General features: G+C 38.2%; 1 protein-coding gene across 7 annotated transcripts in view; it reads right to left on the reverse strand.

Moving 5' to 3' along the window:
* Window positions 1-24,742, reverse strand: part of SORCS2 (sortilin related VPS10 domain containing receptor 2) — a 558,746-nt gene that overhangs the window by 69,640 nt on the left and 464,364 nt on the right. For all 7 annotated transcript variants that reach the window (XM_065062550.1, XM_065062548.1, XM_065062549.1 and 4 more), the window contains exons 8-11: window positions 24,509-24,598; window positions 13,046-13,225; window positions 7,232-7,378; window positions 5,749-5,851 (exon numbers count right to left, since the gene is read on the reverse strand). In XM_065062550.1, coding sequence (XP_064918622.1) covers window positions 5,749-5,851; window positions 7,232-7,378; window positions 13,046-13,225; window positions 24,509-24,598 — 520 coding nt within the window. The remainder of the gene's footprint in view (window positions 1-5,748; window positions 5,852-7,231; window positions 7,379-13,045; window positions 13,226-24,508; window positions 24,599-24,742) is intronic.

Consider the following 24,742-nt stretch of genomic DNA (forward strand, 5'->3'; position numbering starts at 1 on the left):
AACTTACCATCACTTAGAATCCTAAAAACCCATATAAGCAAAGATGAAGAAAAATGATCTTATTTTCGCACATCTCAGATCTCATCAGGAAGTAGGACCAGATCCCATCAGCTTCGTGTAACTAAGATTAACCTGGTCACTAGGAGGAGGTATGAATGAGAAATCACCTTCTCAGGACTGAAGGAAGGGAAGGAAAGTTTGATTTGCTGTTTATACAAAACATATTTCTTTTGCTATTCATACTTTCCTCTACATAGTTTTCATTGGTATATGTAGTTTCTGCAAATGAGTATATTCTTGTGCTTCTGCAATTACTTGCAGAACTTTTTCTTTGGGATATCTGAGGACAGAAGTATTTATTTGCTTGCTAGAATCTAAATTATTGCTGTCAGTCCACACCCTTCTTTGCACAGATACCTTCAATGAAGGCACTGCTAGTTTTGATTCCACACAAATGCTGTTCATTCTCTCTCTTTTCACCACTTCCTGAAATTTACTTGGATGAGTAGGTCTTCATTTTGAGAATTGCTATGGATTTGCACTTTAAAGAGTGAAGTGGTAAATTGCTTTAGCTAATGGAAAATTAGTCTGTAAACTAAACAGCATCAACTTGTGCTTCATTAGAAAGTCTTTTATACCCAGCTGATATGGTAATGACTGAAAGATATTAGCAACAGCTTTGCAATTGCAGCTCTGTAACAAGACAGACAGGACTTCTACCCAGCTGTGGGTTTACCTTTATTGCCTTTTCTTGGTAAAAGAGCAAAAGGAGTTGGTGAACTCAATTATCATTAAAGAGAAATGCCATTCTGTCAAAAAACACAAGTGGTGACAGACTTGGCATTAAGATGGGTGCACTGCTTTGGGAAAAAGGACTTCACTGCTCTTTGACCTCTGAGAGTAGCCCATCCCCAGGCCCAGGGTAAAAACCCAGAGAAGGTGCATGCAGGAACTTCTGATTGCTGACATAATGTTCTGTGCATTAATGAAGGCTGCAGTTTCCAATATCTCCAGATTTTTTAGGCGACACAGTTATATTACATAATTTTGCAAACTTTATAAAGTGAAGTCTTTGAGCACATAAGAAAACCCTTTCTGTAGCTGAGGATAAAACTTTTCAATTTAATCGCAGTTTGCTATGTGCAGACAATGCAGTTTGCCACTGCAGACAATGTCTTGTGGAAAAACAGAATCAGTGAATTCAGAAAGAAAAAGCAGGTGAGGCAGCAAGCAAGAAACCTGCATCACCAATGGAGAGAGGGAGGCTCCTGCAAAGCACAGGGGGTTATCTGCAGGGGGAAGCAGCCACATCTCAGGAGTGACAGGCAGAAGGAAACTTCCATAGGAAAACAAAGGGGTGTGTGATTAGTTTAAGCCAAGGGCATCTTTGAAAGCTGTCAGCCTGAAAAAAGTAGAACTGGAATAAAACTAAGTCCTTCAAAGAACTTAGTGGACTCACTGCAGTTTTACTTGCAAACCTTTCTATTTAACGTGTGTTTCACAAGAGTTACGAGTTTTCTCTGTTTAAAGAGTTACATTTTTTTAATTTTGTTTTATATGCTAATAAAACATAACTTCAAAGATTTGGGACATTCTGTTATTTTTGAGATGTAAAGTAAATCACATAATTTTACTTCAAGGCTCAAGCTACCTCGCAGTGTGTCATGTTACTGGACTAAGCATAGTAGCACCCCATAAACCCCTTTACAACAGCTCCAATTTATATCAAATGAAATGCAAAAAACCCTGACATTAATAACATTGCAAACAAATGACTACAGAGGCATAGCAGCACTCAGAAAGTACAACCAAAGAATCCTGAAAGTTTCCATGCTATATATGAGTGGAATTATGAACTTTATTTGTAAGTGTGACAACCAATAACACATGCGCAAAAGTGACGTCATGACCAAATGATACAGAAGGTGAGAAACAGCCAAATAGAATCCAATAGTTACAGTTTGTAAGTACCATTCCCGGCATGTCCTGAAGTGTACAGACTGTACTGCACACCCTGTGCTGTTTGCCTGCTGAATCACCCCAAAACCTGTACCCTTATTGCAGCTGAAAATGTCTGCAGTAACTCCTCAGGTGTGCAAATACAACACGGAAAGTTTTCTATCATTTCAGTGGGTCTGTGTTAGATTTCAAAATCCATCTGTGGTAACAAGTAAAGGTAATATAATACACTGAAGGCAATTCATGTTCATACTGAAAAAGTTACTGCATCTGGAATGGGTAATCATTGAATGCTATATAAGCCAGAGCTACAAATGGTATCATTTTAACATCACTTTTTGATCTAAATGGCCTGAAAATTCCTCCAACACATGATACTGAGCAGTTTGCCATCTAGCTTCAAGAAGTTTTGTCTGTAATATGCAGGGTGTTTCAAAAAGACAGACTCAATTCAAAATCCCTACTGCTTTGAAATTAGGTCCATCTTTTTGAAACACCTTGTAGAAGCTTCTCAAGTTTATATCCTTTTTGTAGCTAAATGACAGGAACAGGAAAGAAAGTTATTCAAATTACCAAGAGCATTTGCTTCATCTTTGCTTTCTCCATTTCTCATCCAATTTTAAACATACTGTTGATAAAGACATTGTTAAAGATTCATATTTTGTCCCTAATAAGGACATTATTGCAAGCACCACGTATACATTAAATAAAGGAAGGCCAGAGACTGTCCTGCAGGCTTGAGGCCAGTTGGCATGACCCAACCATGATCACACCACTAAACACTCAGCCCTAGACCTCCCCAGGTGGTGCTACCATGGCCATGGCCATGGTTTGGGTTTGGTTTTGGAGTGTGGTTTGTGTGTTGGGGGAGGAGTGTTGGGAGGTGTGGTTGGTTGGTTTTTGTTTTCAGTTCAAATTACCTGAAGTAACATGAGGGTTATATTATAGGCCATGAAAATGGTGTCTGATGTGCTGAAACTGAGGCATGTGGCATGTCCCCAGCCATGAGAGTTGTGTCTGAGGGCAGAAGGCCAAGGTACAAGTGGCGTCAGTCAGGAGAGGTAAACCTGGTGCTGTGTTTTGACCATAGAACTTATCAGAAACAGTCCCATGTATATGCTTTCTCCCAAAACATGGCCTGGGGACCTATATACACCCAAATTCTTTATACACACTTCCCCAAAGGCTTTTGTCACTGGCAGAGCCAGGATACTGTGCTAGATGGACTCGGCCTGAGTCAGTACGACTCTGCTGTTGTCATGTTCTGACACCTTGTTTCTTCAATTTAGTAAACATTTCGGTCTGCATTTTGCATTTTTTAATTAAGTGCAGTCGACTTTCATTTCTATTAATTGCATTCTTATAAGCATTTCCAAATTGCTTTGGGATACAGGAAATCCTCTCTTGCTTTTCACTTGTCCTGAGTAAAGACCAACTTTAAAGTAACTGGATAAAAACATATGTTCTATCCCGGCAGGGGTGGCAGTCTTGAAAACTAGAATACAGGGCTGCAAACTACCCTTCAACGTATTTCTCCCAGATATTCATAACTTTGCACACGCCAGGTCAGCTGTTGATAGCACAAGGATGTGAAAGAAAGCAATGTATTTTAGTGATGACCTGCGGCCAGCCAAGCTCTCTGGAAAGGTGGTTTAGCTGTGAAAAACACAGATGTCAAGAGCGTAATTAAAAGTTCGTCTTCGCTCAGGTATTTTGGCAAGTACCTACCAGGTCAAACAAATATGGAAGTTTACTTTCATTTACAATTTACTATTAATTTATATGTTCTAAGCACTACTTATCACTGCATTTACCCATATTTCACATGTGATTTTAGACATTCTCACAGTGAAAAGAAATAATCCCCATGTGCAACACTTTCATAATTCTTCTAATATGGAAAATCATTTCTAGTCACCTAAATTTAGCATACATGTAGATGCCTAATCCAAAAAGCGAGATGCACCGTGCCTAGACTACTGGTAATTAATACAGTTGTAACATCTCTTCAGTCAATGCACAATAAGCTAAAATTTCATGGTTTGTAAACATGTAGTCATAGTGTAGAACAAACATACAACCAATTTGTGTTTAAATATCCCAGATAGACAGTTTTTGCCTGGCAAGCAGAAGATGTGTTTAGCCAAGGGAGTGATTCACACCATCAAAATGGGGGAACACGTTGACATGAGAAAAATCCGAGCGAATTGCAGCTTCTTCGCTCCCAAACACACTTGGAAATGCTCAATCATCTCCCTGTTCCCTCATCCTTCTTCTAATAGCACCCTGGTATGCTACTTTTGTGAAAACTGATATAAATTTATCACAATGTATGCAGTGTATTTAGGCCTGACATGACAAAAAGTAAACTGAACTTTCCAGCACTGCCTCAATGCATGTGAATGTGCAGAATTTACTGCTTGCTTGATTTGCCATCTGGATTGGAAGCTAAGCAGGCAATTATTGTAAACTAGCACCTGAAAAATCTATACTTCTCTAAACATTTTTCATAGAAAAGTTCTTCACAAGTTTATAGTAAAAATTTACACATCAATTGACACACATTTCATAGTTGATGCTGTGAGAAATAGAAGCTGTTGCCAAGATTAAAATGCACGAAAATCAAATGTAAATGCAAAATCCTATTACATTTCTTAAAGGGAGTAAAGCAGTTATTATAAAGAACACTTTAATATGCAGCTATAAAATTTAATATTATGTCTGCACAATTTATACGTATACATAAGTTAAAAATATGCATTCTTCAGAACTATTTATGCAACTTTAATAGAGTGGAATTTTTATTCATAAATATGAGTTTAAAAAGATGCAATTTTAACATCCTGTTATTGCCTTTTCCCAAATGCTCTAGGCATTAAAGCTGTTCTCTGTTTAATTATTTTTTAAATTAAAACAATGTTCAGTAGTCTCTGTGCTTTTATTTTCAAGCACAGAATCAAAACTATCCTTAAGTCACAGGTTAGATTTTTCATTACCACAAGCAGCTGTGCTGTATAAGATTTCTGTAAAGTAGCCAAACTCCATGTAAAAGGGATTTTTGTTTCTTTTGCCTTCATGATTGGCAGCCACACTGTTCTTATTGAGAGGATGAACTTCAAGGCTCTTATGGTTAAAAACTGGTTTCTAGTTTTTAGTTCTTATCCTCTTGTTTACATCACTTGTTTCTACCCCACTTTCAGGAAAAAAACAAAATAATATTCCTTATTGTCCTTTATTTTTTCCAGCTAAGGAGGTTCCTCTTGCAAATACTCTCTGTTTCCATCAACTGCCAAGTAGTCCTTCTTAGCACCTGCTCGTTGGTCCTGAAAATTGATGATCGGACTTGTACACATCCTTATTAATAAGTTTGCTGTACAGTATTTTGTCAGAGTATTCATACTTACTTCCTTCTCTCCATTGGCAATCATTTACCTGCTTCACCCTCAGAATACATTTAGCCTTTCCACAGGACAAGGCACTGATGGCTCCCAGACACACTCTGATCAACTGACATTCACAGATCATCTCCGATCATTTCTGAAAGATGTGCTCTCCCTAAATCTAACAGTAAAATTCCAACAGTGTGTGATGTGGCCCAAATAATCTGACTTCTATAGTTCTAGTATTTCTGCTGATTTGCATAGAATTATCAGTTTCAAGGATCAGGCCGGAAGAAATTCAAGCTTTACTGTATGTAAAGTATTTCTGATAACAAGTGTAAGTTTACAAGGATATCAGGTAAAGCTGAACACGCATTTCAGGTCTTAAAAAATAATTTTATGCATTTACCTGCCCCCATTATGAGTCCTGGTGCAGTGTCCTTCGTATGGACTGTTCCTGACACATAGGGATTGTCTGCCCAGCGGAGATGGAGGTGAAGGTAGCAATCAGGCTGTGGGGGAAGAAGATGACAGGTTTTAAAAACCAAACAAACAGAACACAAAACCAACTGGTAACAGTTATGCTTCTACATTAACGAAAGCCCAGTTAGAGAGAAGCTTCAGCAATCTATGTCTTTGTAGAGAAAGAGAATGGCCATTTTCCATGGAGCCAACATCCAGTCTGAAATATTAACTGCAGCTATCTAACTAACAAGAATCTCTAGTGGTGTTTGCATAGTCTGCCACTGTCTCGGGACAAAGATTTCCAAACTCAAAAAAGTCAGGATGGAATTACTGTATAAAAAACCCTTGTGACAGAACAATTGCTTAAAAAATGTAACTAATAGCAACAAGTATTGCATGTTTTTTTGGTCCCAGGTAACTGGTAAAAAATGATTGAAAACAACTGTTTGTACTGAAATGTCTTTTTAACAACAACAACAAAAAAAAGTAGTATGAAAAATAGTATAATGACTTTTGGACACATCTGATCAACTTTCCTTGCTAAGCAACTTACTGCTTCTTGCTCTTCAAGCACTCAAAGGACACATTGCTCATAGCAATCTGGCCATGAGCTTTATCAGGAGTGGCTTCCAAGCACGCCTGGGAGCTGCTGCCATCGCCACCCCTGCACTCGTCTGAGAGCTGCAGATCGGACCCTGAAACGTACAGCACGGTCTGAAACACTTGAAAAGGCAGCCAGCTGCTCCAGCCCTCCATTTCTGTTACATGGAGAAAGATCAAATCCCTGGAAGTGTCAGGACTGAAAGAATTTCTTTTGCGCAGGACCAGAGAGTAAGTGAGAAAAATACAAGGTTTTCAAGTACAACCTTGCAAATAACAAAATATTATGGGTAGCTGGGACATCTAAACAAGCTGAAGCAACATCAACTTTGAAAAAAAAAGGACTTTTTCATGCAGTTAACTGTGGTGTTTATTTCCAAGCAACTGTGAAAAAATTCCCTAAACCAGGGAACCAAAGGTTACCTCAGTTTAAGATGAAACAAAAATATGAAAGATGGAAAGAGATATTGATAAGATCTATTTGACTGATGATGTGCCCCTCACATCCAGACACAAATGACTGTTGTCATGATTATTCTGAAGTGGGTTGTGTGGCTGTCACACCAGAAAGAATGTCCTCTTTGTGTCAAAGTCAGCTCTACAATAAGAAATGCAGTCTAACAGAGAGTCGTGACTACTCACTCAAAAAGATGCCTGGACTAACAGCATGTGAAACCACTGGTTATGCAACACAAGTAGATTTGCACACTAGCTTGGCTGGTAAACTTGGCACAAAGCTCTTGAAGTGGTGGTAATACTGCACATCCTGTCATACAAATAATTCTTGGGTACTTCAGAGAAAGTACAGGCTAAAAAGAACCACTTACAGGTTTGCAGTTTGTTGGTTTTCCATTCATATCAATGTCTGGAGGGTTTAGAAAATCCCAGTCACGACCTTTGTTGTAGGTTATCAGAGTGGTAACTTTCCCATCAATTTTCTGGTTGGCCAAAAAGACTCCTTTTACACCTCTGACCTGTAGCATACAGGAGAGAGAGTTAATGACCAGCACATACAGCTTTTTCAACAAGGATTATCCCTGATTAGCTGCTCTTTTGTGGCTCTGAACTGTGTACCTCAGGTACATTCTCCACTAGGAAAGTGAATGATACCTTCAAAAAAAGAAAAAAAAAAGGATAAGAGGAAATGAGAATAGAGGAAGGGGAGGGTAATTACTAACTGATTTGTATTTCCAAATGTCATTAAAAAGGATATTCAGTTCTCTCAGTGTCAGAAGGCTAATCAAATTACAGGCAGTTTATAGAGCAAAATATAAAAATTATGATAGCATGGCTTTGCTATACACAACTATTAGAATTACAGGTCTGCATTTTTATTTTTTTTTTAATATGGACATCTCTAAAATGTTATTCTACCAATGCTGTAAGCCATTTGTAACAGCAACCTGACTTCTGCACTAAAGTCATGCGATCCATATCATATAAATAGTACACAAGTAGGATACAATAACAAAATAAAATATAAATCCTTTAAAAGAACACTGAATTAGGAAGCAAAATTGTCTTTTGTAGAAAATAAATGCAGACAGGTCATCCAGGGAAAATACAACGAGGCCTGAATCCACCTCTCAAGCACCTGAAACACTTCCACACCCACCCTACCTCCACACATTTAGCCTCCCTTCACGTGTTTAACCTCTGGGGAAAAAGGAAAGAAAAAGTTTACAGGCTTTCTCTTCTCTTGGGCAAACTTAGTTATTTTATTTCAAAATAATCTGTATTAGAAAATTATTACCACTCAGAGTGTCAAAGTTAATGGGGATCATTTTAGAAGCAACACAACTGTAATCGCACCTTAATATGTTCAGTTCTAGCCCTAGCGTTTATGTTATGTATTAAAATGCCACTCGATGGCATGAGATAAGATCTTGTATTAAATTCGAAGGTTTCCTTAAGAGTGCTCATTTCCCCTGTGATTATTTATAAGGCCTCTTGAATTTTTGAAAAAATCTGGAAAATACATATCAACTCATTTCCAGCATAGTACAACTCTGCAATCTGCTTATGTGCAAAAGCAAAGCATTCATTACAACGAAATGCTCAAGATAGCCAGCGATTTGCATAACCAGGAATATTTGCCACTTGCTGACATGATTCATTCCTGGATTTACTATTTATTTTGTATCTGAAATAGTTATTCTTCCCTTCTTTTTTCCAGCTACCAGTTATGATCTCCCTTTGACATTCATTTAACAAAAGTCAGCATTGCTGACAGCATTCCTTCCAGCAGGTTACAGATTTGACACCTACTGTTTTTAAATGTATGCTTTTTTCGAAGGAACTGACCCAGATCTACAGAGAAAGAGAATGCTCTGTTGGTTATGGTAACACCCTAGAACTTGGGAATATATTTACATTTAGAAAACCAAATTCCATATAGACATTTTAATAGCTCACTCATGAGTTCCTTCTTCCTTAAACGCCATGCATGTGTGGTTGGCTTATTTATCCAGGATGCTGGAAGATGAATCAACTCCAAGACACTAGAAAAGCCACTGCTTTGCAGCACAAGTGAGGAAAGGAAGAGGAGGGAAGAAAAGAGAAATCCGCTTTCTTTACTTTCAAAGCATTTTCATCTTGCTGGGGCTTTATTACGTATTCTGTCTTCCAGAGTCAGCACAGCTGTGAATACAACTGAAAAGTCTGGTAGTTCATTTACGTGTGAAGGTAGAGACTTGGGGTTCAATTTCTGTGTATGTGTTTCTTCCAGTGAACACAATACTAAATATTTTAAAAATAATTGTGCTGGTTTGACCGAAAATGAGTTAATTTTCTTAATGCAGTTAGAAACCTTTCTTTTTTGTAGCTATCACAGTCATTGTTTGGACTTAGTTTGAGAACATGGGACAGAGTTAATGTTTTTAATTGCCCTGGTCTGAGAGCCAAGGATGTTCTGAGTGCTGCGCCCACATGTCTGAGGCAGCTGGGAAGAGGGGCATGGATGGGGCAGAGCTTGACTGACACCCAGACTGATCAGTAACAATATTCCATCCCATTAGCGTCATGCTTCATATTTAAGGAGAGTAGGAATCTTACAGTTAGTTCTTTTCAGAGTCAGGATGGAGAGCTGTTTGGGGGAGTTCTGTTTGGGATTTTCTTTAGTTCGGCCTTTTGCAGAGGCCTCTGGGCCTTTCTGCCTTTTGTTCTTTTCCCCTCTCTCCAGGATCAGCTGTTCAGGACCAGGTGCTGCTTCCTGGGTCTGGCTGCTCAGTGCAGACAGAATTTGTGAGGAAGTCCACTGAGTATCTTTTATTTTATATTCTATTTTCATTATAGATATATATGTATTTACCAGTAGTATATTAGTATTTTGTTATTTTGTTGAACTGCGTTTATCTCGATCCAAGTTTCTCCCTTCCCTTTCAATTGACTATCATGGTTATATTGCTAGCTTGGGCTGAATGTCTCCTCTCTACAATATGGGACATAAGTGTTTGAATCAGACACAGAAAGGTTATGGAAAAATTCCTTCCACTGCCTCAGTTAACTTTTCTCATTGTAGCTCTAAAAGATAAAAACTGACCAGCACTTCAGCAGTTCTATTTGGGATCAAAGGCATAAGCTCTGCTTGAAATAAATAATTTTCAGGCATCTATCTCAAGAGTAAGTTCTGAAGTATGATGTTTGGAGTGGTACACATTAGCCTAAAAAATAATAACTAATAGAAAATTATGGTGTGTTAAACATGGCAGCTTTAAAACACCCCACCCCCCTGTAGTCTTTTCTATTTTATTTACCCTGTGACCTATGTAAATACATGCCCGAGTCTTTCTGTAAATACTGTAAATGCTCTATGTCAAATCTACTTCCTGCATTAAACTGGGACGCCAAGGCACCCAAATTCTTACATACTTTCTACTCCTTGAATGGGTTCCCTAATCTAAAATGGGGACATTAGTATCTTTTTACCAAGAATGGAGAAGATTCACATGAATAACAAGGTGCTATGGAAAAAAGGACATTTAAACATCTTGGAGTTCAGTTACTCCGATGAGCAGTCCAGCTGCTACCCAAGACAGGTGAACACAAGGAAATTCACAAGTACCTTTCCTTTGATTTTGTTCGGATTTTTGTATTAATTCTTGAGGCACCTATTTTCCATAACAGTTCAGGGCTTGATGATTCCCCAGTACTCTTAGAAAAGCACTTTGTACCTTACAAAACTATTTAATAAACTGGTTTTCTGCTATGACTATGTATTCTGTGACATTAATTACTGCATTGTTACATTACTGATTTTACAGACAAGTAATATTCTACACTAGCTGGTAGCAAGAAGCACAGTTCAGGTGTCTGTTTGCAGCAGTTACTAAAACACAAAAAATACATTTATAGAACAGAAGATTGTGATTAAAATTTATATATATATATATATATATATACACATAAATAAATTGTCGTTTGGAAAAAAAAAGTATGAAAAATGCGTACTGCAACTTATGTAGCTTCTATGAGGAGTCATAACACGACTGGAAAGTAGTACATTACTGTGCCCATTTTGCAAATATGCTTGCATCGAATTCGTGACTGGTTCACATTGGCAGTACTTGATGCAATTTCAAGGACACATCACTTAATATTTTACCTTTCTTTTTCTTTCCTGCTTTGACCAAGTATTTGGGAATTATTCCCCTTTCACACACACATGAAAAGAAACACAGTCCAAAAGAAAGATAAAGCACATAGAAGAAAATGAATGCAGAGAAGTAGACACCTATAAAAGACTTAATAGCAGATGTACAAGTAAAAGGTGGAGTGAGGTCAGCAGAAGATAATGAAGATGAACAGCACAACTTTTAAGGAGAATTATGCACTGGTTGAAAGAAAAATTGTCAACCATTAAGGACTTTATCTGTGTTGCACTGAAGATTCCTCTTCCCAAGATGGGATACTTGCATTAAAATGCCCAGAGAGAAAACCCAGGCTAGACAAAAAAAATCCCATCCTCAAGGACTGCAAGATGTATCATATTTAGTACCTATTTTGTACTGCGTAATCCATACATTACTTGTAGATATGAGTACTTGATCACATTCTAGTAAAGACGATGAACATTAATTATTTATCGTACAAGCTATCTGGAAGCTGTAGGCTTTCTTATTGTAAGCAAATAAAAGTGTTCTATAATGCAACTCTATTCAAAAAATAGCTCTAAAAATTGATTTATATGGCTCCATGTGCTTTGTCTTTCAATTACTCATTATCATGTGCAACCCTGCAAATTAATCCAGTGCACACAGTAATCTAGGATCTCTCAATTTTGCACATTATTAAATATGCCCTTAGTAACATGGTAAAATTCTGAAATGGTAAGTGAAAGTGACTTAAGTAAATAACTCTTGTAGACAAAAGGATGGCCAGGGGTGGCATCTCTGTACAACTTATCTGAAATTACACACTCTAGGTGACACAGGGAGAAGATATTGCACCTGATTCCCTTTTAGCTTTGCATCCAGCAGGAGTCACCAGGAGCGAAGAGTCACAAACTAAAGCTCTCAATAAATTACTCTGTGAGAATGTAGCTACGCACATTGTACAGCTTCTCTCATTAAGAAGCCTCACTTCTAAAAAGGTAAATTCTGGAAAATTATCACTGGCAATGATACACTTTTTTGTTTTACTAAAGCCCCTTGGAAAGAAAAAGCTAAACAAAAATGCAGAAGGGGGAAAAAAAGCTATTATTTTTCCCCACCAAGAAGAGTCTAATTACAGCCATGTATCAGCTCTGCTAGTATATTACTTGTACCCTGATTACTACAAATCTTTTCAGAGAAGTCTGATGCACTTACTTTTTTTTTACCTAATACCAGGCAGATTAGATAATAACAGTGGCCGAACTCTGTCAGACTAAAGATCCATTAGTTTAGTATCTCAGTAATGGCCAGTCCTACGTGCTACAAGAAAGAAGAGAACCAGAGCAAGTGTACACCTTATTACATTTAAATGTCATCATCATCAACAGGAACAGAATTGGTAACAGTTTGTGCTACTCTTCCAAAATGCTATATTCTTCAGTCTTTTATTTTGCCAAGTACACCGATATTAAAATCTAAGACAGATTTGTTTACAGGAGAGTTTGTCTCACAGCAAATGTCACTGGCACAAGACACCTACTGAAAGCAAGTGGATTTCCTGTCCAATATCTCATTTTTTTGGTTCTTCACTTGTCAGAGCTGACACAACCTAGCACAAGGCTTGCAGGATTACTATTTAAGACCCTACTGTCTCGAGGATGTCCTGCTCTAAGTCAGGAAATCTATCACTGAATCAGGTATTAATAGCAGAAAAAAGTTGTACATAGGCAGCTGCATAACTTCAATACTAAATTGTGCTGCCAGCTCCACTGCTCAGTATCTTAAAAAAACCCACCCAGCCAATTCTGGTTTTGCAGATCCATGGAACCCCATACCAAGAGTCGAGTTCTCAGAGCACACAGCATGTCAGCAGGGCAGGAGGGAAACATGTAAGTAGCAACCATGCACTAAGAAAGAAAACCGAGTCTTCTTGCATTTAAGACAACTGTGAAAATATATTAATACAATATCGGTTGTACTCAATCATAGTAACAACAAAAAAATGAAACTCCACACAGACTACATACATTGGAAGAGACCAAGACGTACCTCCAGAATATCTATCAGGACGTTCTCTTCTGGCTGCTTTGTGCTCCGGACGTTCTCCAGCAGGAGAGAGTAATAAACACCTTGCGGGTCAGACTGGTACAGGTTGTACGTGTCTGTCTGGTACCACTCCTGAACAGCCACAAACACCTGGTTTTCATCTGTACTGATTATCTGTAAATCCTGTAGAAAAATAAGATACAAAAATGACTATTTTTTCCATCATTTCTATTTTAGAAACCTTAAGTTGGCCATGAGAGTTTAATACCAGAGGCAGGTGGGGATGTATCTGAAAGTTCAGTGACAGTAATCTCTCAACATGATACTGATCAACATGCTGCATCTCACTGCACTGAGCTGGTCAGTCACCCGTAGCCTTTTGGCTACAGGTTATCACAGTGCAAACTAGTTTAGTGAAGACCAAAAATTGTGATGTGCAAAAGCTTTGATCTGCTTTGACTTCTGTAGGAAATGACTTCATTAAAAGAAGGGAAAAACAAGGAAAAACAAGTAAATGCTTTTCCAAGATTTGGGTGATAATAAATGAAAGACTGAAACAACATTAACAAAGCTAATCTAGAAAATAATACTCAGGTACCTAGATAATTAATAACTGTTTTGTCCAGGGTAAAGCATAACATAGAACAAAGAGGATCAGATATACTTTCCAGAAGTTACACTTCGGAAACAGTACATATCATGCATGCAGCTCACGTATATTATCATACATAATGCTAAATTATCTATGTAGACAGTTCCACCCAAATATTCAGTAGTAGTAACATGAGAGTCAATGTTCTGCATTCATTTCTCAAGATATTCAGATGTGGATATTGCAACAGTTTTCTTTCCATTTTCCCAGCTTCTTCACTCCAGACTTCTCAGACAAAAAATTCACAGCTGGGGAAAATAATTTAACACTAATATTAAACAGAAGAAATCAATCAGGAACTAGTGACACTAAACTAAGCTTAGCAAACACACAAAAAAACCCCACGACATGAGTTTGCAATAAGATATGGTAGCATAAAGGCAGATGCTGGGACTGCATACAAAATTACAACTAGTAACGAAACTGGAAGACTTGTAAACTCTTCATGACCTTGGTATTTAACTGAGAAAGTGTATACAGTTCTGGTCACCTTATTACTGAAATAATAACCAAGGTGATGAAGTCAATATGAAATAAAGCTACCAAAATGTCAAGAGAATATGAGTTGGGGAAAATTGGCCTAAAAATATACACATATATCAAGAAAACAACTTTGTAGAACTCTAAGAGATAAATAAACCAAATTCTGTAGGAATCCAGTTAAGACAAGAAAATGCGAGTAACACTGAGAAACACTGAATACTTGGCAAAGCATAGCAGTCACACTTTAGGCAACAGGCATGATTCAATTCAGTCACTTAGATTAAACAAAAAAGACATGAATACAAATAAAATAATACAATGCAAAGATTTATAATATGAATAAAAGATGGTTATTAAATAACTAATCACATACTTAAATTTAAAGTATTTTTACATATCTGACACATCTCTACACAAAAGAACCTAAGTGAGGTTTCCTATCAATGACAGCTTAATGCTGTTTTCAAGGGCTTTCTTGTTGAACTGTGTACTAAAGTAGATTTTTGTTTAGCATCCTATTAATACATTTATTTTCTCTTACACTCCAAAGTTACTAAGAAGCAGAGAGTCTGGCAGAACTTCAACTATTTCCATCCGAGTATGAATTAGTAACTGTTCTGAGACAGAAATGCCAGAAAAACACAGCAAGTGATCTTAACAGGTTCGTTAAGAAGCCCAAGGCAGAATCTTTCTCCAGGTTTGACATAACCACCCCGTAGTTTCCTCTACGACATGCCCATTTCTCCATGGATGTCCTTTCTCTCACCTCTACTACTTTACTGTTGGTCTGTCCCATCTGCCATGTCTACTCCATTCCATGTCTTGCTGACCCAAGCGTCCACGCTCTTGTCATTCTCACTTCTTTCTCTTTTTTGTTTTTGCAAAGGTCACCAATGGCACTTTGTATCAGCAGTAGGCTGGGATTACCAAATACAACATCCTAAGATCAGCCAGCCAGTATTCTCCATTTGCTTTGTCTCATCTTCTTAGGTTGTAAGCTTTTGTATAGTTGTGAGACAGTACTAGCTCTATTGTCCAAAACTCATTTTTTTAACCTCTAAAGCCTCATGAGATTTCTATGTTGTGCTTGCTAAGGTGCTTCCTTCTGTAAATCATTTTTTACAATGCATTCTTCATCCTTCACTCTTTGCTGGGTAATGTTACACCACGCTAAGCACAGATGTCTGAATGTTCAGCACTAAAAATCTGTGTAACTACTCATATGCCCAAAACAGTGGACCAACAGAGGCCCTAAAAAATCTGTAACAAAGTCTAAATCTGTAACAAAGTCTAAAAAATCTGTAACAAAGCCTAAAATCCACTTTGCTCTAAAAAAGCTCTAAAATGCACTTTGCAATCAAGAAAATGGAATAAACTGTCTTTTATGTCTACTTGGAGTTAAGTACTGACTATAAATCATAGCTAAGGAGATTTAGGTTAGACATCAGAATATCCTTCTATAGTATGGCCTGGTCATACACACTGAGGATGGGAAAAATAAAACCACATGTTATTGAAATCACTTGAGATTTTACACAAATAGAAATATCATTTAAAAGATGATGTTTGGTGTTGTAGGGTGGGATTTTCTGTGATTTTGTTCTGGTCTTAATTCAAGAGCTACATTTTCCATAGAAATATGAATTTCAATTTGACCATGGAATTAGAATTAAGGGGAGCTGGAAATCTGTTGCATCAAAATCACTTTCATACAGAAATGCTAAATGGATCCTGAAAGTGATGAAAGACTGCGTATTAAACACTGGTATGGTTAACCAAGGCATCCAGTGACAGGTCATATACCACTCTTGCTCTCTCAGGGACTTGTAGGCTGCTATGTTTGTACCTTACATCAGTAGCAGAGGACACAGTTGTTCAAATAAACACAAAGACAGTTTCAAAGATATACTAAAAATAATTAAGACGTGTATAGAGGACCAAATTGTATCAAAAGATGAGCATTACTTCAAAGAAACCCCATATCACATAGACAGATCTGGTCTGTTAAACAAAATAAATGCATCAGAGGGTGTGCACACGACATTGAAAGAACTGTGTGTGTTCAACCATGCAAGGTAGAGCAAGCACCAAATGACTCTTCCAGCAAGTACAGAGTAATGATCAAATATTACTTCTTAAACACATGCACACTGTTTGAGAATTATTTCTTAAACTTTTAACACAGAGATATCAACATGATCAGTCTAAAATTTTTTCCAAAATCATCTGCTTTTCGTGTAGTTGAGTGTTTTCACAGAAGGCTGAACAAACACCAAATCAAGAATCTGCCAAGAAGTTCAAAAGTATTAAACAATTAACAGTTGGGTTTTGGGGGAGCTGAGGATAGAAGGGAGAAAGGAAAGAGGTTAGGAAGAGAAAGAAAAGAGAAATACATTGTTTTCAATGTTTACAGCCTCACACCATCTACCTTTAGTAACTCACCAGCCTATAAATCTGCTAATACTTTACAGAGTTTTATATTCAAGAAATGCTTAATAAGGTTTACTATATTACTAAGTGTGATAAGAAACTCTATGACACAAATAAACACAATTACACCCTGAAGACAGAAGGATATAAAAGACGACAAGGATCATACAGCAAGCCAGTGCTCCTTTGTGTAGTAAAATGTGCTGATAACACAGGAAATATCATTAAGTGAAAACACTGTAGGCAAGGTTCAGCTTAGCTGGAATAATGCTATGCAGGCAGGACTGTAGCACTTTAGTCAATAAGGCAAATACAAAAGAACCTCAAAATTCCTATTTTGCAAATCGTACAATTTTCAGTCCAGTGTCAGAATTTTGCCCCTCTACCATCTTTCAGTGCTTTAGTTTGGCAACATGTTAACCTGAAGCAAGTGATAAACAGAGAATCAAGAGGAGCAAATGTGTCAGAAGCACAACAGATGTAAGTACTCAAGGTTGTGTACTCTCAGCCCTGACCTCCGGATGCACCACATTTATACCCCTGTAATCTCTTAAGCAAAATCAAGGTAACTGGATGGCACATATCCCAAAGATAATCTCCCTAATCTTCCTTGCCTGGCTGAATAAAATGGTGCAAAGAGAGAAATCAATAACAAGTTACACTGTGAAGAAAAGAATAGTTCCTTGAATACCCCTCGTACGGATTTGTACAACTGGGGAGCCAGACAGCTGCTAGAGTTCAGGTTCACTCACTGCTGCTGTGACATTGCCCAAGAAAGGGATGCTTCGACTCCACCAAGTCGCACTGCTACCTGTATTTCTACTTTATTTCCCTTTATTCTTTGTTCAACAGTCACTCCAATGGACTTTCAGAAGGATGAAGAAGTAGTCCAGCTACAGCTGCAAAATGTTCTTCTGCGTGGCACAGAGAAACAGCATCAACTGAATTCTCCCTGGGTGGCAGATGGCACAGGTGGTGAAGGGGCTACCCAAGCAGAGAAGCAAATCTTGGGAGACCAGGAGCTTTGTTAAATGAGCTCTCCTAGCCTCGGTACTTTGTGATCCAACCATCATGCAGCTGCCAGAGCCTCCGGAGAACTCTGCTGACAAAAGGGCTGCAGGAATCCTTCCTGCCATTTCTGCTGTTAATGAATGGACCCATTTAAGGCATCTTAAAAAAAAGTTATGGTAAGAGGGAGCTTGCTAGAAAAGAAAATGCATACATCAAAAGACTGATGGCTATTTAGGGAGAAAGAGTAAAACTGCTCAAAATATTTTAGTCTTGATAGTGTTATATCTATTATTGAATGATACAGACAAGTTTGAAAGAAAACCTGTGTTTAAAATAGTGATGCGTATCTCAGACTGAGGCAAGGTAGAGGTGAGCATGTTTCAAGCCCCTCAGAAGGACACTAGAGGATCATTAAATAAAAATAATATATGCAGTTGATAAAAAAACACGTATAGGAGACTCATCGTACCATGAATACATTATAGACTTCAACTTATTTCTAAGGCAATAAGACTCTTTTATTTTTGTTTATTATTCCCCTGTGCTCTCTTTTATCTTGTTTACCTGAATAAATTCACGTTATTACCTATTTCATGAGGTTGAAAAGACAGACAGAGATCAAAATAGATGAAATAAACTTTCTCCACACCATATATTTTCAGAACTAAACTGTCAGAATTGGAGGAGGATATAACAGACAACAGAGCTCTCAGATTATTAAGGTTTTGCAGCTGGCATGAACAAATGCAGTTTATAAAAGATCATTAACAAAGTTGATTTAACAAAGATGGAAAGGGGACTCAGAATAATTAAATTCTTCCAAATTGCAACAGTCAAACTAGCATGATTTGTAGCAGAGTCCTAGGTCTGGCCTGCAATTTTGTTAACAAACTTTTCCTTAAACTCTCAGAATGAATTTTTTTGCCAGTTCTATTGTTAGTCACATTAGAGCATGACTCAAAATGCCAAATGAGGACCAGAACCCAACGTACTCCTCCTTCTCCACACCACACTTCTCTAGGCGAGGGCAGTCAGAGCTGCAGGAGCTTTTGTGCAGTTCAAGCATCACAACCCTCAGGATGGGGCTGCAGCCCGTGCCCCTCAGCAGAACTGCTCGATCTGCTCCAGGCTGAAAACAGCCCAAGGAAGATCGCTGGATCTCCCTGGAACAGCCCTGCAAGCCTAGCCAGCCATCTCAACACATAAGTGCAATCCTGCAGCTCTTGGCTTGACTTTGGTATTCCCTTCCTACAAGTTATTAACTTCTGATGGAGTTTTAGCACCAGAAAACAAGCAATCTTGGTTAAATGGAATATTGTCTAAAAACCATTTCATTTTTAAAACAACACCTCCAAATTTCCCCTTCTGTTTTGGGGAGCATGCAGGCAGCCTTTACTTTGGTCTCCCCAGCCTTTCCTCCCAGCCTGCCTGGCAGCTGCCAGCACTTGGCTCCTGTGAAACACCGGAGACAGCTGTGTGATTCAATGTAGTGTCCACATCTAACATGCTGCTAAAAATCTCAACAGCATGGAAAAAAGCTAAACAAAAAATCCGAATTCTGATCATTAGATGGTCCCCAACAGCTCTGTTCTCCACACAGATATGGAGCTATGATGTGTTACACAAAGATGATCTAAGTGGCACTGTGGAGCTGGAGCCTAGAAGCTTAGCACATGTAAAGCTGGGCTGGAAGCTGCTTTTAGCAGCCTTTGATTCACAAGTAAGGAGGTCTTGAGATATGTCCAAACACAAACATTTATCCTTTTTCTGTGTTTCTCCCTGGGGTACATTTGGACAAATAAAAGCACAAATGCAAATACAAACAATATAAAGCAACTGAATCATTTTTTGGCAGATTTTCAACCTCTTCATATTGAAAGGGAAATGAGACATCAATAACATTTTGTAATTACTCAGTCTGAAAATTCATTCTATCTCCATATATAAAATCACCGTGAAATGCATCTGTGCCACAACAGCATACTATCTCGGGAGCCCAGCACTGTTCCCTGAGGCTGGAGCCTGGTTTTCTAGCACAGCCCTCTGAATGTTGTTAGACAAATCCTTCATCAGTCTGTAACATCTTCTGACTTGGCTACAGTTTTCCTTTCCTGTACACAATCACTGCTCAAAAACTCTGCCCAGTCGCACAAAGCACTTTAAAAGACCACTTGGAAAGAGATTTTTTTGAAGCCTCATTCAGTTCTTTTGAGAAAAATTAAATATAGCCTACTTCAGGACCCACTTCATCTCCTGGTTAGGCAGCATCTAGTACTCTGAAATGCAGTTCCTTCAGAAACTATTGCTTTTAATCAAAATTAAAACCCAAATTCTTTATAAATTCTTTCATTCTGTTTATCTCTTACCACCATAAAAGTAGCAACTCCCCAGCCATGTGTTCCAGATGTACTCTTAATGTACCAGCGTCTTTGCTGATATCATGCTTTTTTTGCAAAATTTCATCAGTAATTTGTTCATATGAATCTATTCCCTGCTGTTCAAACTGGATTGGAAAATACACTTCTACTGCACTCCAATGACTCTCACTGAAAAATGGAGTGATGAAAAATTTCAGAGCTGTGTCCTTATTTACATCAGTGTCTAAAAATTCTGCTGTAATGTGAAGGTATTAAATCACTTCAAAAAAATGTATCTTCTACAGAAGAGGTTAAAATCTCTCACTTTCACCACTGCTGTAATGGATGCCTGGCTTCCCAGCACTCTTAGTGAAATTTCTAGTTCTTTTGTGCGCAGATACTCAAGAAACCTCTCTTGGGGGCATCATCAAAATGCTAAAGAGATACAGTTTATTTTGTTCCACTCATTGGGTACTGTCTGAACTAGGAAGAACACCAAACCATCCTTTTCCAAATGACACAGTCATCCTGTTCCTAGCTTGCTGTTCATTCTATCCAAAATGAACCATTAACTTCTAATTTATTTATTCAGTCAAGCCTGGGGTTAATCTGCTTAGCAAGAAAAGAAAAAAGACAAATAAACAAAAAAATCTTTTCCAAGACAAAGAATTCAGCACGCAGCACTATTTCAAACAATCCAGACTACATATGACAGAAACACCAGTATATTGGTATATTTTTAAACGTGTGAAATATTTAGGTTTTGGTTGGTGGTTTGTGGTTTTTTTTTTTTTGTTTTTTTTTTTTTTTTTTTCTGACAAACTAATGAAAATCACGTGCTCAATTGGCATCTCCAGTTGCTCAGCTTGTTAAAAAACTGGAGAGAATATTGACCAGAAGCACTCTGTAGGTAAACTTCCTGAACTTCAACCTTACTTTTAGCTCCAGTAACTCTACGTGATGTCTCTGTGTACTTAGGAGTAAAGAATGCTAACTCTTGCTAACACAAAAGCCAAAATAGCCACATCTGGAGTTCTGTGTCCAGTTCTGGGCTCCCCAGTTTAAGGAGGACAAGGAATGACTGGATGGAGTCCAGCAGTGGGCTACCAAGATGATTAGGGGTGTGGAGCATCTTTCTTATGAGGAGAGACTGAGAGAGCTGGGTCTGCTCAGCCTGGAGAAGAGAAGAAGGAGAGGGGATCTTATCAAAGGTTATAAATATCTCAAGGGTGGGTGTCAAGAGGACGGGACCAGACTCCTTTCAGTGGTGCCCAACAATAGGATGAGGGGCAATGGGCACAGACTGGTTCCATCTGAGTATGAGAAACTTCTCTACTTTGAGGGTGCCAGAGCCTTGGAACAGGCTGCCCAAGGAGGTTGTGGAGTCTCCTTCTCTGGAGACACTCAAACCCACCTGGATGCAATTCTGTGCAATCTGCTCTGGTGAACCTGCTCTAGCAGGTGGGTTGGACTAGATGATCTCCAGAGGTCCCTTCCAAACACAACCATTCCGTGATTCTGTGAATTATGACTTAAGTTTTTCAAGTATATCAGAAATGTACTGAGTAAGAGCATATGCCCAGTAAACTAAGCACTGTTTACAGATTAATGGATTTTAAGGATGGAAGTGATTATTAGATCCCTTAGTTCACTATCTGCTATCTTTCCAACCAGAGAATTTCCAACAATTATTTATACATATTTTATAAGATGCAAGGGGAGCAAATAAATTCTAGAAGGCACTCAGAAAGGCACTCAGTTTTCATATGAAACCTGCAAAACCTAGCATATCTGTCACTTTCCTTGGCACTTCTTGAAATACATAATCACCAACACCATCAAGAAGTTGAGATCAGTTTCTAATTTGGATTCAGCTCGCAGATATGGTGGGTCTTCCTCTACTAAAGCGATTTAAGACTCAGTATTTTCACCCCAGAAGGACGCTTCTTCATTACAATGAAATTGGCTCTTGATCTGCCTTTTTGAAAAACAAATTGTTTTTTTCATGGTTATTTTTCACCGAGATTGCTGCACTGCTCTTGGTTATACTGCAGCCCTGCAAACACAACACAGGTCACAATGGATTGCAGAAGAGTAGTAGAAATGAACGACTTAGGGAGGACTTCTTAAATGTGTTTTGCTGCCACACTAAGCTCCATAAGACAGAGATCTAGGTCCTCCACTGTGTGCTGTGTCTTCGGCACTCCCATAACATTTGATTTGCTGGTATTGTTCACAACTGATGCAAGCTTACCTATTATAAACATGGATGCCTACAAGAACTGGACAAGCATCTCATATAGTTCTTCAGTTCTGACAACCTCCACCCATTTACTGGGATGTGTCAGATAGCTAGATTTGAAGCCAAATAACATGCCTCTTATTAATATAGTGTACTGCAATATTGATATTTAAAACAGAGGCACATATTATTAAGGAGCTATAGTAAGCATCAACTTTTATAAAAAATAAATCACTTTCCTGAATCTTGAAGTAATCAACCACACATGGAATATGGACTACTGCCTATAATCATAACACTTTGTGCAACTCCTAAAAATTTGAGTTAGTGTGTCCATCTTCTACGTGGTGGCAGTATCAGGAAGGACAAACAGTGCTGCATTGGCCAACTGCGGTAGATCACTGGGCATGAGAAGGAAACTGCAATGGAAAGGTACAGATTCCTGCAGAGGCCACCCTGAAGCAGAAGGAAGAAATGTCCAGGTCTCCCTCACAAGATTTCTGCCCTTCGATTTCCCAACAGACAAGCTTTTTCCACACAAGTTAGCATAGTCAACACTGGCACTAATGTGCTGACACCTCTTTAAGAAATATGCTACGGGCAAAATATTTGCAACTTGGCAATCTTTACGTGATTTAATTTATTACCGGCTAACACACACTTTCAATCACTAATTAGGATATTAGAAAAAATAATTAAACATTTAGAGAAACATCCTCCCTCCCACTTCTCCAGTATCAGAATCAAATACTACTTCTCTCTGCTTCTTACTTTCAAGTCCCTTGTTTCTACCTTGTTTTAATATGGTTCCTCACAATTACTTCAGTGAGGCAATGGGCTGTGCAGGAGGTTGGAGTCACGTGCAGAAGGGTTTCTTTCTGCTCTCCTTGCTTATTCTTTGCTTTCCTCCATTGCTCCTTAATTTTCTTCTGCCCCAGCATAAGTCATCCATGGGGTACAGCTCCTTGGGGTGTCCCTGCCCCATCAGGAGCTACCCAAGGGCTGCGCTCCCTCCAGGTGTGCACATCTGGCACGTTTTAACATTTAGAACTGGATATTCTCCTGTTGTCTTCCCAACTACACATTTTCACAGGAAAGCAGGCTACACTGAAGGCCTTAAGAACACTGCAAAGATTATGTGGAAGGGTTGATATACTTACTGTCCTTGGCTATACACCTCTTGTCAAAGAGAAATAAATAAATAGTTATTTCCATTGTGCTACCGGAAGCATATCCCACATAATATCTGATAATTTTATTTGAGAGTTTTGTTAATATGCTGTATATTTAAATAAACAAGGAAACTACAGACCGCAACATTTTTTAAATAAAAAATGAAAAATCAACTAAACACTTTATTTGTTTTAGACCAATAACAACATATGGAGGAAACACATTGTACTCCGCTGTCCCTCATTAGATGAGTAATAAATTAAACCTATGCATTTCAAGGCATGTATCACAGTATCACAGTATGTCTTAGTTCTCTACTAAGTGATGGAATCACAGAGAATTACATGAAAAGGTAGGAACCTCAGGAGGTCTCTAGACTGACTGCTGGGATCAGGGTGAGCTGAGAGGCCAGACCAGGTTCCACGGGGCTTTATCTAGTCGGCTGTTTAAAACCTCCAAGTCACTCTTCGTCAGGATTGCAGAAGCCTTGTAAGTATACATAAATTTATGGAACACATTAAATGCAGCACAAAACTTCAGCTGCATCAGTTAGACCACATGTAAATATCTGTCTGTGCTTTACTGCTAATTTACTATGCAAATATAGAAACCCTGTCACTACAAAAATATGCTTGACTGAAGGAACCTCTCAACAAGCCCTGCCATTCTGTTAAGTAATTAAAGTCCATATTGGGATTGTTTAATGAAATAGAGCACAATCAACTGGTAAAATTCCCTTATATTACTATTCATGCTTAGACTAGAAAGCACCATGTGGAATTAAACTGTAATTGATTCTTGAAAGAACACTTGTTCAACATCATTATATTGCCATTGGGTGTGTAGCACTGCTCAAAAACTCTTGTGGTAACTGATGACAAATAAGCTATCCTATGTTCTTGCCCTCCATGGTTTATGAGCTATTACTTTCCTGGAATAAAAATGGTAGGGTAAGAATATACCACAAATAAGATTCAGAAATCTTTGCAAGAAGAAACTATGATCTCAGAATGATGAGGTTAAAAAAGAACAAAGCAAGTTTAGGTAGAAGGAGAAGAACAAAAAACACATACATAAAAATACATATATAAATAGAAAGAAAATAATTGTGTACTTACTTTTGGCAATGCATATTTTGGCAACTTCATCTGTACAAAGCCATTGCGACGGTAAGACACGTAATACTTCGTTCGATTTGCTGCTGTTGTCTATACAAAGGCAAAATAGAACCCTGTGATAGTTTCTCTTAAATCTAAACAGTCTAAAATAGAAGACTATTCTTTTTAAGCTGCAACTGAAATATGTAGCTATTACTTCTACTGCATGTGAGAAAATAGACTCAAACTCTTATG

Source organism: Columba livia, chromosome 4, assembly GCF_036013475.1.
Source record: "Columba livia isolate bColLiv1 breed racing homer chromosome 4, bColLiv1.pat.W.v2, whole genome shotgun sequence".
NCBI classification, from domain to species: Eukaryota; Metazoa; Chordata; class Aves; order Columbiformes; family Columbidae; genus Columba; species Columba livia.